The 13188-nt window shown below is 36.4% G+C and overlaps 1 protein-coding gene across 4 annotated transcripts in view; it reads left to right on the top strand.

The window, feature by feature from the left end:
• NFIB (nuclear factor I B) overlaps nucleotides 1–13188 on the top strand; it is a 250217-nt gene that overhangs the window by 139563 nt on the left and 97466 nt on the right. For all 4 annotated transcript variants that reach the window (XM_056117315.1, XM_056117314.1, XM_056117313.1 and 1 more), the window contains exon 3: nucleotides 913–966. In XM_056117315.1, the coding sequence (XP_055973290.1) occupies nucleotides 913–966 (54 nt within the window). The remainder of the gene's footprint in view (nucleotides 1–912; nucleotides 967–13188) is intronic.

The raw sequence follows: 13188 nt of genomic DNA, 5'->3' as shown, positions 1-13188 counted from the left end.
TAGTGGGGGAGACAAAAGTTAAATACTAAAACCAATAAAGGAAGATTACAAAGCAACCTGAAAGTAAGTGTATAATAATATGGGGCAAATGACAAAGCTAAATGCAGAGGGGACATGGAGGAAAGAAGTGAGTAAAACAGAGCAGAGCAGGGTTAGTTAGGAAAGGCATGTTGCCTAACAGCAGAATCGCCTGCCATGTTTCTGTCTGTGGCATTGATGAGGAATAATGTGGGATCGGAAATTCACAGACTGCATTGATCTCGTCCTCCTTATCTGCAGAGTCTGTCCGTCTATCACAGATGGAAATTAAATTGATCCAACAATTTTCTCTCCACAAAGCCATGCTGATTTCTACCTAGTAATTTATGCTTCTCTTGGTGTTTGCAAATCGATTGCTATTATGGGATGCAGACAAATCTGGGCCCGGATCCAGTAAATTGGGGGATTATTGGAGTGAGTGTGTGCCTGCACATGAAATTCTGGAAAGGCGGACTCTATTTCTGTGTGTTTTACTCATTGAATAAAAGAGTTCTTAGGTTTTATTTTTTAGGTATGTTTAATTACACTCAGATTGCATTTTTAGGGACTGTATCTATTACATTCCATGTTGCTACTGACAACCCAACCTTTAAAACACCTTTAGTGGATTTGTAGTCAGACCTTTTGTTTCCAAAAAGCCTTCCTCACCTAGGAATATTATATATCTATACATTACCCTTTTGTGACATAGAAATCTGTATAGACATTCATCTAGCTTGGTAATATGTTACTATTGAAATGCTTGGGAAAGTATACTTTAAACACTCAACTCCATTGTTGTACCTTTAAAATTTTTTTTTAAGTTCTTTTGAGGATTGTGAAATTCTTTCAAAACAAATTAAAAAGAAAACATTTTCTGTGATTTCTTTACAGATTCTGGACAATCAGGAAGTCCAAGCCACAATGATCCTGCCAAGAATCCTCCAGGTAAATATATGTGTTCCAGGACATTTGCAATCTGACATTGTTGGAGAACAAAGGTACCACTGTATAGATAAACACCCTATAATTGGTCAGCTGCCTATTTTGTTCTGGCAGGCAGGTATGATCAGGACAAGATGTGACTCTGTTTCAGCCCTTCACAGTGGCAAATACTTCTATATTGGCGTCATCAGTATTTACCTAATCACTAATGTCTTTCGTTGGTGTTTCTTTGAAAATAAATGCACACATTTCATTATGCATTTTTTAGGTGATAAAAGTTACTCTTATTTGAAAAGCCAAGAATCAAAGAAAAACCAATCAAAACAAAAATCCACCCCTTCCTTTTAATTTCTCTTTTAAAATTCACAAGAAAAAGTAGAACTGTCCATATTTTTAGAGATGAGTTTTTATTTTGTACAGTTTGTGTTGGATTCTCAGAGTCAGGAAATAATGAGAGTAGTACTTTTCCTTTACTTTAATGTATGCCAGACATCAGTATCTCTTTATTTTCAGAGTTTGTTTTGAAATTGGCTGTTATATTGTAGGTCTCTTCTTGGTTGGGGTACTTCAAAATTTGCATGTGTAAAGATAGAGGAGTAGTGTGTATTGATATTTTTTCCCATGACATAAACTATACAAGTGTTTCATGATTCTAAGACTTTCAGTTCTATAATTTTTGTCAAACAAACATATAAACTTTTCCAAACTCTCCACCTTGACTTATTCAAATTATCTTTTCATTGAAAATAAACCAAAAAATGAATTAAAAGTAATGTTTCCTCAGTACAGAGTTTTAGATACTTAAGTGTTTGATCTTCCTCAATTATAATACTTTGCCAATACAAGATTAAAATAATTGAATACTTACAAATGAGAAAAAATTGATTAGAAAAATATTTCCAAATCAGAAGAAAGTGATATTAGAAAGATACTGCCTGAGATATGCAAAAAATGCAAAGTTACATATGAAACAAAAAGTGCAAAAATGCAAAACAAAACAAATGTTTATGTTTAATGAGTCTTGCCCGCATTTTGCTTTTAGTTTTATCATAGAAAAATTATCTTTCATGATCTACATGGTAATCTATTCAGCATTGTCCAGGTCTATCTTGTTTGACTAAACTAAACTAAACTATGCACTTTAAGGATAACATTTTATTTTTACATATGATACAGCATATCATTTAAAATAAATGCTAAATTCTTTACTAGTGACACAAATTGATAACAAATAATTCTTCAAAAGTAACAGTTTTAAATCTATTAATCTCTATGTGGCTTGGAGATCAGAATCATATCAACTATCTTCCCAGATAGATAAAGTACTTATAACAAAATAATTTTAACAGAAATTTTATCTTTAAGTTTATCAATTTTCTCCTTTTTAATTTCCTAAAATTTTTTCTTGAAGCATGATAGTCAAAGGTGAACTGTACCATTGTTTTACAGATTTCTCAGTTATTTTACAAAGAGTGGGAGAGCGGACCTTTAGTATAAAAGGGATTGACAAATATTGTAAGTCAGACTTAACAAAGGATGTGTTCTTTGCATTCATCTGGCAGTCTGATTTGAAATTAATAACGCTGTTATTGTTTGAATTGCATATTTTAATGTTTATAGCAAGAATTGTGCTCACTTAGTTCTCTACTTGAACTGAATGAATAATCATTGAATAGTTTTATTACACTAGAATTTAAGTTTTCATTACCTGTCCAGAACTCTGTTTCTATAAATTGTCTGGTGGTATAATTCATCAAACAAAAATAAGCAAAGTAAAGGACTTCTAATTTTTTTATTTTAAATTTTCCTGAGAAATCAAGCTTTTTTTGAGAACTATGTATCAGTGATGTTGTAGACAAATGTGTATTATTTGTGATTAGTTGAATATTGCATATATATAAATTGTACTTAATGATCAGTTTTTCAGTTAAATGTAAGTAAAATATATGTACAAAATTAAATGGAATATAATTAGAATTTTCTTTAGTTAATTAGAAGTGCTTCATCACTTTAACATGCTTTATATACCATTCTATTACGAACTTAACCCCAGAGATTAAGAATTCTGTTTGATAAAAGTAAGAGCTTGTTCTGTAATACCTTCATGCCATTGAGAATATGAGTTTCCTTATTTGAAAGATAAAAAAAATTAAAAGTTTAAGCGTTTTTATTTTGCAGTCAATTAGGATAAATTATACTTATTACTAAAGCTATTTCCATAAGTATAAGCATTTTTGGTATTTTGGAGCATAATTTATCTTTAGAAGTCTTTTTTCATTGTGCTTTCTTGCCTTGGCCAAAATGTGAAATATCCAAGTTGAGATTTAATACCTCAAAGCCACACAATCCATTTATGGGAGACTTTATTCTGCTACCATAAGCAATAAAACAATCAAGTAATTTTGCTGCTTACATTGTTATAACTAGGAGAAGCTAAACTTCTGAATATTATGATTGCCAACACTTTCTTATCATGGGTAATTTTCCTTTGGGAGATGTGAAACCCAGGGAAATTGCTACCCATCTACCCCTCTGTTTATTCTCAACAGCTTGGGAAGAGATGGCAAAAATTCAAGTCCTTTTAGAAATAAAAGCTCATTGAAATCTGTTCCCCATTGTTGACATGAAGGTAGAATGCCATCCAATCATCTTTAAGTCCATATGCTTGTGTCTCCTCACAAGCTGAACACCCCCTTTTGGCTTCTCTCCAGCATAAGGCCTGATGTCTGAGACAGAGATATTCCTTGATGATTCAAAAATACCAAAGGGTGACCTGAGAGTCTTACAAGTCAGATTGGAATCTTTGGATAGCTCTTTATTCTTTAAATAATTTTTTTGTTTTTTAAATAAATATTTTAAAAAATATTCTTTAATTAGTTGACGTACTCTGATGTGTAGTATTGTTAATGACGGTTTCATGTGTACATTAATTCCAACACCGCACCCATCACCGATGTACCCACATCTCTTCTCCAAGGTCCTCAAGCCCCTCCCTTTCACCCCCCCCCCCACACACACACACAAACACATTCAGTTCTGTGGATCAATTCTCCCATTGTGTTGCCTTTGCCTCTTTGTTGCTACCTTACTCCTTAGTTTTTAATCCTTGTTTCATGACTGGGATTAGTTTTTAGCAAACTAAGCACAAGCTAATAAAAGCAACACATTTTAGTTAGGAGAGGTACTTAATTCTTGTTCTTTAAAAGAGGTCATCTTTTTGGTTCTTTAAAAAAGGTATCTTTTCTCAGTTTTAAAGACATTTAGATAAAATTTAGGGTGTTCTCTTATACTTTTTGTAATTTCATGTTTTGGTTTTATCCTTTGTTACACGTCAGAGATGATCACCATTGTCTTTTCAGGGACAGTGTGCTTGAAAGACTAATGGAGCCAAAGGACTTGACATTGTTATTTTAGCAAAATATTAGAAAGGCTACATCTTTTGTATGGTGGCATTTCTCTCGTTTCTGAGAGAGTTGAAATTTATATTAGAAGTTACATGTTTTATAGTTTCTTATCTTTTAAACATCAAGTTTATCCCTTGTAAATAATTAAACTGCAAGTTTTCCCTCAACTACAGCAATGACTGTTATAAAAGCAAACAAGAGCAAATAATTAAATTAGTATCTTGGCTCTAATTTTCTTTCACGGATTAAAAAGTTTACTACTGCTTTTAGAAGACATATGATCAAATTTTAATGTTTTAAAAATTATCAGATTTAACTCTATTTACTATTGTGTTTCTACATATAGTAGACTCTTAAAAAATTCCTGGTAATAATCACTCACCTAATGCTGAATGGTTAATTTAAGGAAACAAGATCAGCTAGATGTTGGATTTTGTCTCTGTGCCAGTCTGAAGCTGATGTGAATTTGGGAGTGAAGCACTGTATTTTTCTGGGGAACTCTCTCTTTCCTGGAAGTAGAACAAAGAAACATTGAATCCTAGCATAGATTTTCAGATGTTATGATGAAACCTTATGAAACATTTCAAGTACTATTAACCAGACAGAGCCTTCTTGCATAGAATGATATGGATTTGTCATCGTATTTAAAGAAAAATCTGGAAGTTTTATAGGATGCTTGTCCTATTTTGTACGTTGGCTTTTGCATAGCTTGGCAAAGCCTCTTAGAGTCACTGGGTTTGTCTATAGAATATAAATACGATTACCATATATCCTCTTTTGAATAAAGATAGAGCTAAATATACAGTTGAAAGAATGAAGTCAGGAATATCTAGTAACTATAAGCAGTATACTCATGCAGTGAAGACATGATTAGAGGGGAGGGGTTGGGCTGCAGTCAGGGGCTATTTGTGGCTCTGTACTCAGGAAGGATCCCTGGCAGTACTATTTGTGGTCCAGGGGACTGAGCCAGGGTCAACTGCATGCACAAATGCCTTACCTCTAGCGCCCAAGAAAAATTTTAAATCATGAAAGTTGTGTGGTTGCTCTCTTCTGCAGTCTCTGATAGAGATATAAAATTGAGACAGAAAGGGTTGTCATGAAACTAAAAATGAACCAAATAAATAATTATCAAGAAAACTAGTTCAGTATCTTCAATTTTGTGTTTTTTTTGTTGGGGTAATTACATTTGCTTAACTTTCAACTCACTTTTTAACAACTTAGAATTTGGGAAAAATTAATGTACTCTAATAGAGACAAGAATATTTAAAACATCTTCCTTTACTACTTGTAAATGAAGATTTGCAACAATTTTGAGGAATCTCAAAGAGCTTATTTTTCTTATGGTGTTCAAACTCAAAGAAAATTTTTATGCGTTTTCTTCCATCATTCTTTAGAAAGTTTATACCCACACTCCTTCTCATATCCTCATTTATTATATCTGCCAAAATCAAGAACATTTTAGTGAGGAAAATGTGCTATTTTGTTATACTTAAAAGTAATTTTAAATTTTGGCACCAAATAATATGCAGGAGACCTTCTATTCATAAAAGTATAAATAGAAAGACAGCAAAAGGATTGGTTAACTATGGTGAGATCTGACATCTAGGTAAAGCTTTAAAGTAATTTGAGAAGGTCTGTGAAAGTCAGTGCTAAAATCAAAGCCTTTTTTTTAAAACAGATTTTGTTTCATTTTTTTCTTTAACCTGTTTCTTAAAGATACCTCATTTAGTAAAGTTCTTATAGCTCAAACTTGGGGTAGAATCCAGAGTGAAGGAAGACGAGGATGAAGAAAATATTTTCTTCACAAATAAATCTGAAAATACCACAGGTGTTCATTGCCCTTAAGTTCTTATTTGCACAGACTATGTTATGGGAACTGGTGTACAACTTCTCAAGGCAGAAATCCATGATGACTTGCTCTGTATGGCTGCTGGTACCTTTTCTAGCACCCGTAATCATTCTAGTTTCATTACTTGCAATATTAAGTTTTTTATTTGCTTTTGGGTTACATTGGGTGGTGCTTAGGGGTTACTTCTGGCTCTGCATTCAGAAATTACTCCTGGCTGCTCTTGGGGGACAATATGGGATGCCAGGGATAGAACCTTGGTTGGCCAGATCATGGCAAATACCCTACCCACTGCATATTATATTTTTTGGTAAATACAATTTAGGAACATCTTCTGAAGTCACAAAATAATCGCTTTCTTCCTATGTCTTCCTAATCACCCACCCTGATAGACAACAAATAATAATAGTAAAGTAAGTAAAGTAAAGGCCCTCCCGTTGATCATTGATTTGCTCGAGCGGGCCCAGTAACGTCTCCATTGGAGACTTTGTTGTTACTGTGTTTGACATATCGAATACGTCACGGGGAGCTTGCCAGGCTCTGCCGTGCGGTGAGATGCTCTCGGTAGCTTGCCGGGCTCTCCGAGAGGGGCGGAGGAATCGAACTCGGGTCGGCCGTGTTGGCTGCGTGCAAGGCAAACGCCCTATCGCTGTGCTATCGCTCCAGCCCAAAATAATAATACATATAAAAATAATAATTATTATTATTCTTCCACTGCTTATGGAATACAGATTTTCAATAAACATCTGTTGTATAGGTGATATTAAGATATGTGCTGTGAACATGAGAAAAAAGTTAAGTATAAGCATTATTATAAAAAATGTAGGTCTTTTCCTGTCACTGCTTAAAAAGCTCCAGACGTGCTGGGGACCACCATAGGGCCGTACTTAGGAGTGCCTGACATTCACCAGGGCTCTGCTTGGTGGTGCCTGGATTGAAATGTGGGCCTTGTATATGTAAGTCATGTGCTCTATTGCTTAGCCAGTCCCATAATGCATGTATGTACATGTATATATATAATGGAAGCTTATATTACTTAAGAGTTATATCTGAAGTATGGAAGTTTGAAGTTGTGGAATGCTATTTCTAACTGTTGTATTGAGCAGAGCATGGTAGAGTGGAAAGAGCAGAAGCTTAGAAATCACAGTTCCCTCCCAAGTCAAGGTTACAGGTTTTGTAGTTATGAGTGTCATAAGGAATATGCACAAACTAGCCAACCTGTTAGAACTCATATATGCTCTAATTGTAGGCACTAGAAGAAGGAATTTTCCTCCCAAATATCACACACATGATCAAATTGAAAGCTTTTTATTATCTTACTTTCACTGCCAACTTGGTTGATCAAGAAGTCTTCCTGTTCTGTAGGAAATATTGTTATGGAACCAAATAGGAATAGTTGAGTTTTATATGCTGTATTTCTTTTAAGACTAGATGATTATAGATCAAAATAACAGATCAAAATAAAATAAGAATAGAATTTAGGCATAAGAGGCAAAGAAATATTTTTAATTTTCACGGTGGAATGGAATTTTGGCTTTTACATAGTTTGTTTTAAATAGTTTTCATTTCAGTATTTAAGGAAATATGGAACAAAATTTTGCTAAATTAAATTTTACTAGTGATAAGAGGTACAAAAATGTACCTTTAGTGATTGCTCTTCCTTAGCGTCACTATATCTTAGTCTCTTGTATTAATGTTGTATAAATATTCTTTCTATTTGTTTTTTCATTGTATCTCTATTTTTGTGAAATTACCAAGAATTTTTTCTCACTGAATTTTTTCTCTTTTATTATCCCTTACTCTATGAACTCTTTTCCATGTAGTGCTTTGTACTTTAAAAAATACTTTTTTCTGCCTCCCATTGAGACATCGATGTTCACCTTAACATCCTGAATGTTAAGTTGAGTTAACATTAAGTTTAAGTTAACATTAAGTTAAGTTTTCTCATGACATGATTCTCGTAAGATTCATGACTATGTATAATATGAATTCAGTGATTCTATTTATTCCTTCTTCCATATTATCATTATTATTTGATTCAGTTTGCTATGCTTTATTTAAAATTTTTCCTTTTAAATTTTTAACTTTTATAATGGGTAGAACAATCCTGTAGCTAGGCATTACATTCACCATCTGCCCCTGGCACTGTGTTATCCCATCAATGGCCAAGACCCAGGGACTATAAAACCAAGCTCCCAGAAGAGAACAGCACAGAGTCTCCTGCCCCCATGCCTGGCTGTCCTCACTAGGGCCCCTTGGAGGGGGGCAGGTTGAGTTTTCCCTCCTAACCCTGAGCACAGCCCCGGCTGCTGAAGACCTCCAGAACCAGCCACAGCTGTACTTAAGACCACTCTCCACACGTTCGGGAGAACCTCACACATGAAGGAACTGCAGAGGAACTCAGGTGTGTGGCACTCGGGATTGAGATCTCCAAGCCTGCTCAGATTGGGACTGGGCCTCCTCCACCCAGATTCCCCATCTTCCAGTATCTAGGCGTTACACCCACCAACTGCCCCTGGTGCCGTGTTATCCCATCAATGGCCAAGATCCAGGGATTATAAAACCCAGCTCCCAGAAGCGCGAGAACTCTTATTGTCTAGTTCTCTCTCTTGGAGAACCCGACAGGCTACTGTCCTGCCCGCACAGCAGAGTCTGACAAGCTCCGTGTGGCATATTCAGTATGCCAAAACCCAGTAACAATGAAGGGTCTCATTCCCCTGACCCTGAAGGAGCCTCCAATGTGACACTTGCTAGAATCCCAGGGCTAGGATGAATGGAGACGTTACTGGTGCTTGCTCGAGGAAATCGATGAACAACAGGATGACAGTGATAGTGTGAATGGGTAGAACATTTAACATTTTTTCTACCCTTATAACAAAACTTGAAGTATATGATATATTATTATTGACTCTAGGTAAAGTATTGCACAAAAGATTGCTACTATTTATAATCTTTACTTAACTGAAGCTTTATGCCTGTTGATTAGCAGCCCCTCATTTCTTTCCCACGCCAACTCTGGGATTGAATGAATTGAATCATTTTTTCAATGACTGAAAAAATTCTGATTGAAGTAACTTTCTCTCTTAATAATTCTAGATGTTGCAAGCTTATGCCCACATTTTGTCCTTTCTCCACATTTCTGGAATTTCGTGTGCATTCCATTTGTACAGGTTATCAAACCTGTCATCAAAGACTCATGGATGTAATTTGAATGCATGGATCCTTTCCTTTCACAGTGCTGTGAGAAAAGGGAACTAGTCCTTAGGTTATCATTATGAAGGCTTTTGATTTTCTGAAATAATTCAAGTCTCAGCCATCACTATCCCTGAGTTGTACTCACTGCCCTAGATAAAGATGTTGTAATGGCCCTTGCATTCAAATAACTCGGGTTTTCAAATAATGATCATCAAATCTGAGCTTCCTTTATATACTTAAATCCCTTTCTGTTTTCATATCTACAAGGTCTACTTTTGCAAAGTATGTCTGCAATTTAATAATACAAAGTATTTTCCTTTTCACAGCTGAAAAACTGGGATTGTTCTGTATACAGTGGACCTGATCTAGGGTAGTTAAAAAGTATTGGATTCTATAGAAACTTAGCTTGCTGGATGTATTGTCCTGCACAAAAACACCTGGAAATACCCTCACATCTTTCATATTAGAGTATTATGCTTAGAAAGAGGGATCAATTATCTAGTAATATATTGGAAGCAGAATAAAATACTAAATATACTGATAGATGCAGCTATCTGGGTTTTAATTTCTTTCTACTTAATAGAATTCAAATACGTGACATAGAGCTATTTGGGAACTCTACTCTAAAGTCCCATTTCATCTCTGTGTGTTACTATAAAAGATTATCAAGGTATCAAGTAATTTAAGTTAGTACTTGTATGAGATAATTTGACTTGTTGGCTTCTACACAGTAATGTCATTAATGAAGAAGAATTTAAGAAAAAATTGGGAGGGTGTTGGCTTTCAGTTATTTTGCAATTCTCTCTCTTTTTTTTAAAAGATCTGATTTACTGTCACTGTCATTGTCCTCCCGTTGTTCATCGATTTGCTCTAGTGGGCCCAGCAACGTCTCCATTTTGAGACTTGTTGTTACCGTGTTTGGCATATCGAATACATCACAGGTAGCTTGCCAGGCTTTGCCTTGTGGGCGAGATACTCTTGGTAGCTGGCTGGGTTCTCGAGAGGGGCAGAGGAATTGAACCCGGGTCTGTTGAGTTGGCCGCATGCAAGTAAACGCCCTACACCAGATGTGTAAACACAAAAGGACAGCGGTGGTCTGTCTCTTCCCCCACCTGTGTTTGGTAGTCTCAGGCCATTTCCCCCACTCCAGGGAGGTAGATGACGATGGACAGGCAAAGGAAGGAAACGAGGGCCAGGCTCGTTGGTCTTAGTTGCAGTTTATTCCAATCCTCCCTTCATTCACTCCTGTCTCTCCTCTGCCTCTCCCAGTCCACTCTTACAGTCTCATTATATCCCATAAAAGAAATTTTTTGTCACGGAGGGCCCAGGTTCTCTCAGACCTGTGACCTCCAGATTCTCTCAAGCCTGTGTTCCTGGGTTCTCTCAGACCGCCACCCCCCCCCCCCCACCCACCCCCCCCCCCCCCCCCCCCCCCCCCCCCCGTAGAGAGCCCTGAAGAAAATCTCCCTATATAGATCATGGTATCTCTAAAGGGAGCAATAGAGTGATGTCATCAAAAGAAGTTACAGAAAGAACATTAAGGTAGCAAAACATACATTGTTTCTTTGCATCTGCAGGCCAGTAATTTTGGCCACCTGAAAGAAGATAAAAAAACAAGACTGAAACCTTTCTTGGGCTACAAGCACTTTGGATTTGCATCCCAAAGACTGGTCTGCTAGAGCTTGGAATCTACATCCCAAAGATCAGGCCTGGCTAGCACCTGAGATCTGCATGTCAAAGACCAGCCAGGTTTCTGTGAGAAAAGGAAAACTGCCTCTAACAATATACTGAAATTATTTACTGAAGGCAGTTTCAAGGGGAGAAATGTTCAGTCTCATCCAAACTAGTCAGGACACACGGGAAAGCCACTTCTTGGACAGATTCTCATTTAGCAGATCAACCAACCCTAGAACGAAGTCCCCTAGGTGTGTTTCTCCTCTCCTTGTCCAACAAACATATAAGCATACATAATATAAATCATTTTATATGGACACAGTAAGAAATACTTTAAGCTTATAGAATTGCTCTCCTAGGGCCATCTTGATCTCAGACTACAGTGCTCAGGCCAGATAGTCTTTCCTATCCCTAGCAGGGTCTGAGTCTCGTTGTTACTTTTGGATCATGACAGCATTTGTCTATGATCAAACTCTTAACCTATAGTTAAGAATCATGGTACTTTGGCCTGGCCCATCTCGATGCCAGGGTAGCACATAACTTATCACTTGCCCTGGTTCCATCCAGTCTCTCGTTGGGACCCTGTTTTGGGGGCGCTAGGAAGTGAGTGCAACTGAGGCTAAGTTGAGAAAGCAAATGCCCAGGAATGAATAATATTCAAAGCCTATTAAACCCTAAGTTACAAAGCATAATATTAACTGTCTTTTTCTGTATCTATACAAAAAGGGCATTGCATTAAACTATTCAAAAGACATAAGGAGAAGAGAAAGGCAATATTAACTTACAAGTTTAGTGTCCTAGAAGGATCTGACCTTACAAATTAACAGATTCTGACTAGGGAAAAAGCTGATTAACTGGTTGGGGAAGAGAGCACACAAAGGAGTGGTTACAGATAAACAAAGGAATGGAAATGACTTGGGAGCACCATGATGGGTGTAACCTGATAAACCTTAGCTCCTTGTGGCAAGGGAGAAAAAGACAAATCAATTGTTATCCTACATCATGTGCTAGTATTTAAGGATTTTTTGCTTGTTTCCCAATTTCATTCCTTAAGCAAATCATGTCTATATAACATTATGAGGAAGAAGATTTGAAAAATACTTGACTTTCAACTGAGTTTAAAACATTAAAATAATCGCATATATTTGTTTTACACATATATAATGTGTATATGTCACTGTCACTGTCCTCCCATTGTTCATTGATTTGCTCGAGCGGGCCCAGTAAGGTCTCCATTGTGACACTTGTTATTGTGTTTGGCATATCCAATACATCATGGGAAGCTTGCCAGGCTTTTGCCGTGAGAGTGAGATATTCTCCGTAGCTTGCCTGGCTCTCCGAGAGGGGTGGAGAAATCGAACTCAGGTTGGCCATGTTGTCTGCGTGCAAGGCAAACACCCTACCCGCTGTGCTACTGCTCTATTTTATGTGTATACATTAAATATATATAGCACTGTAGCACTGTAGCAATGTCCTCCTGTTGTTCATCGATTTTCTCAAGTGGGCACCAGTAACATCTCCGTTGTGAGACCTCTTGTTACTGTTTTTGGCATAGCGAATACGCCACGGGGAGCTTGCCAGTATCTGCCATGCGGGAGGGAACCTGGGTTGACCACTTGCAAGGTAAACGCCCTACCCGCTGTGCTATCTCTCCAGCCCCATATATATATATATATATATATATATATATACATACACACACATATATGTATGTATATATGTATATACATATGTATATATATAACAATACATATGCTTGTTCTTTCTTACATTCTGAATTTTAATCTCATATAAAGTAGTTCATGTGCAGTTACTTTCTTCCATTATTAGGTTGATTTTTCATTTTCTTTGCTGTAGAGGTTCCCCAGTATTAACTTTTACTTTTGTTTCTTTGGCTTTTGTGTTGCATTAAAAATGTCATTGCTAATGCATTGAGTAACTTAGCACTTGCATTTTGTGGTTCTAAATCCTGCATTCAAAGTCTTAATCCGTTTTGGATTATTTTTTTGTGCATTATTCAAGATATTTGTCCATGTGGCTGTCCAGTTTTGTGAGCATTGTTTATTGAATGGATTACCATTTTCCCCACTGTATATTCTTATATAT

This window comes from Sorex fumeus, unplaced genomic scaffold (assembly GCF_029834395.1).
Source record: "Sorex fumeus unplaced genomic scaffold, SorFum_2.1 ptg000034l, whole genome shotgun sequence".
NCBI classification, from domain to species: domain Eukaryota; kingdom Metazoa; phylum Chordata; class Mammalia; order Eulipotyphla; family Soricidae; genus Sorex; species Sorex fumeus.
Note: the sequence above shows the minus strand (reverse complement) of the source record. Positions and strands in the feature narration are given on the sequence as shown.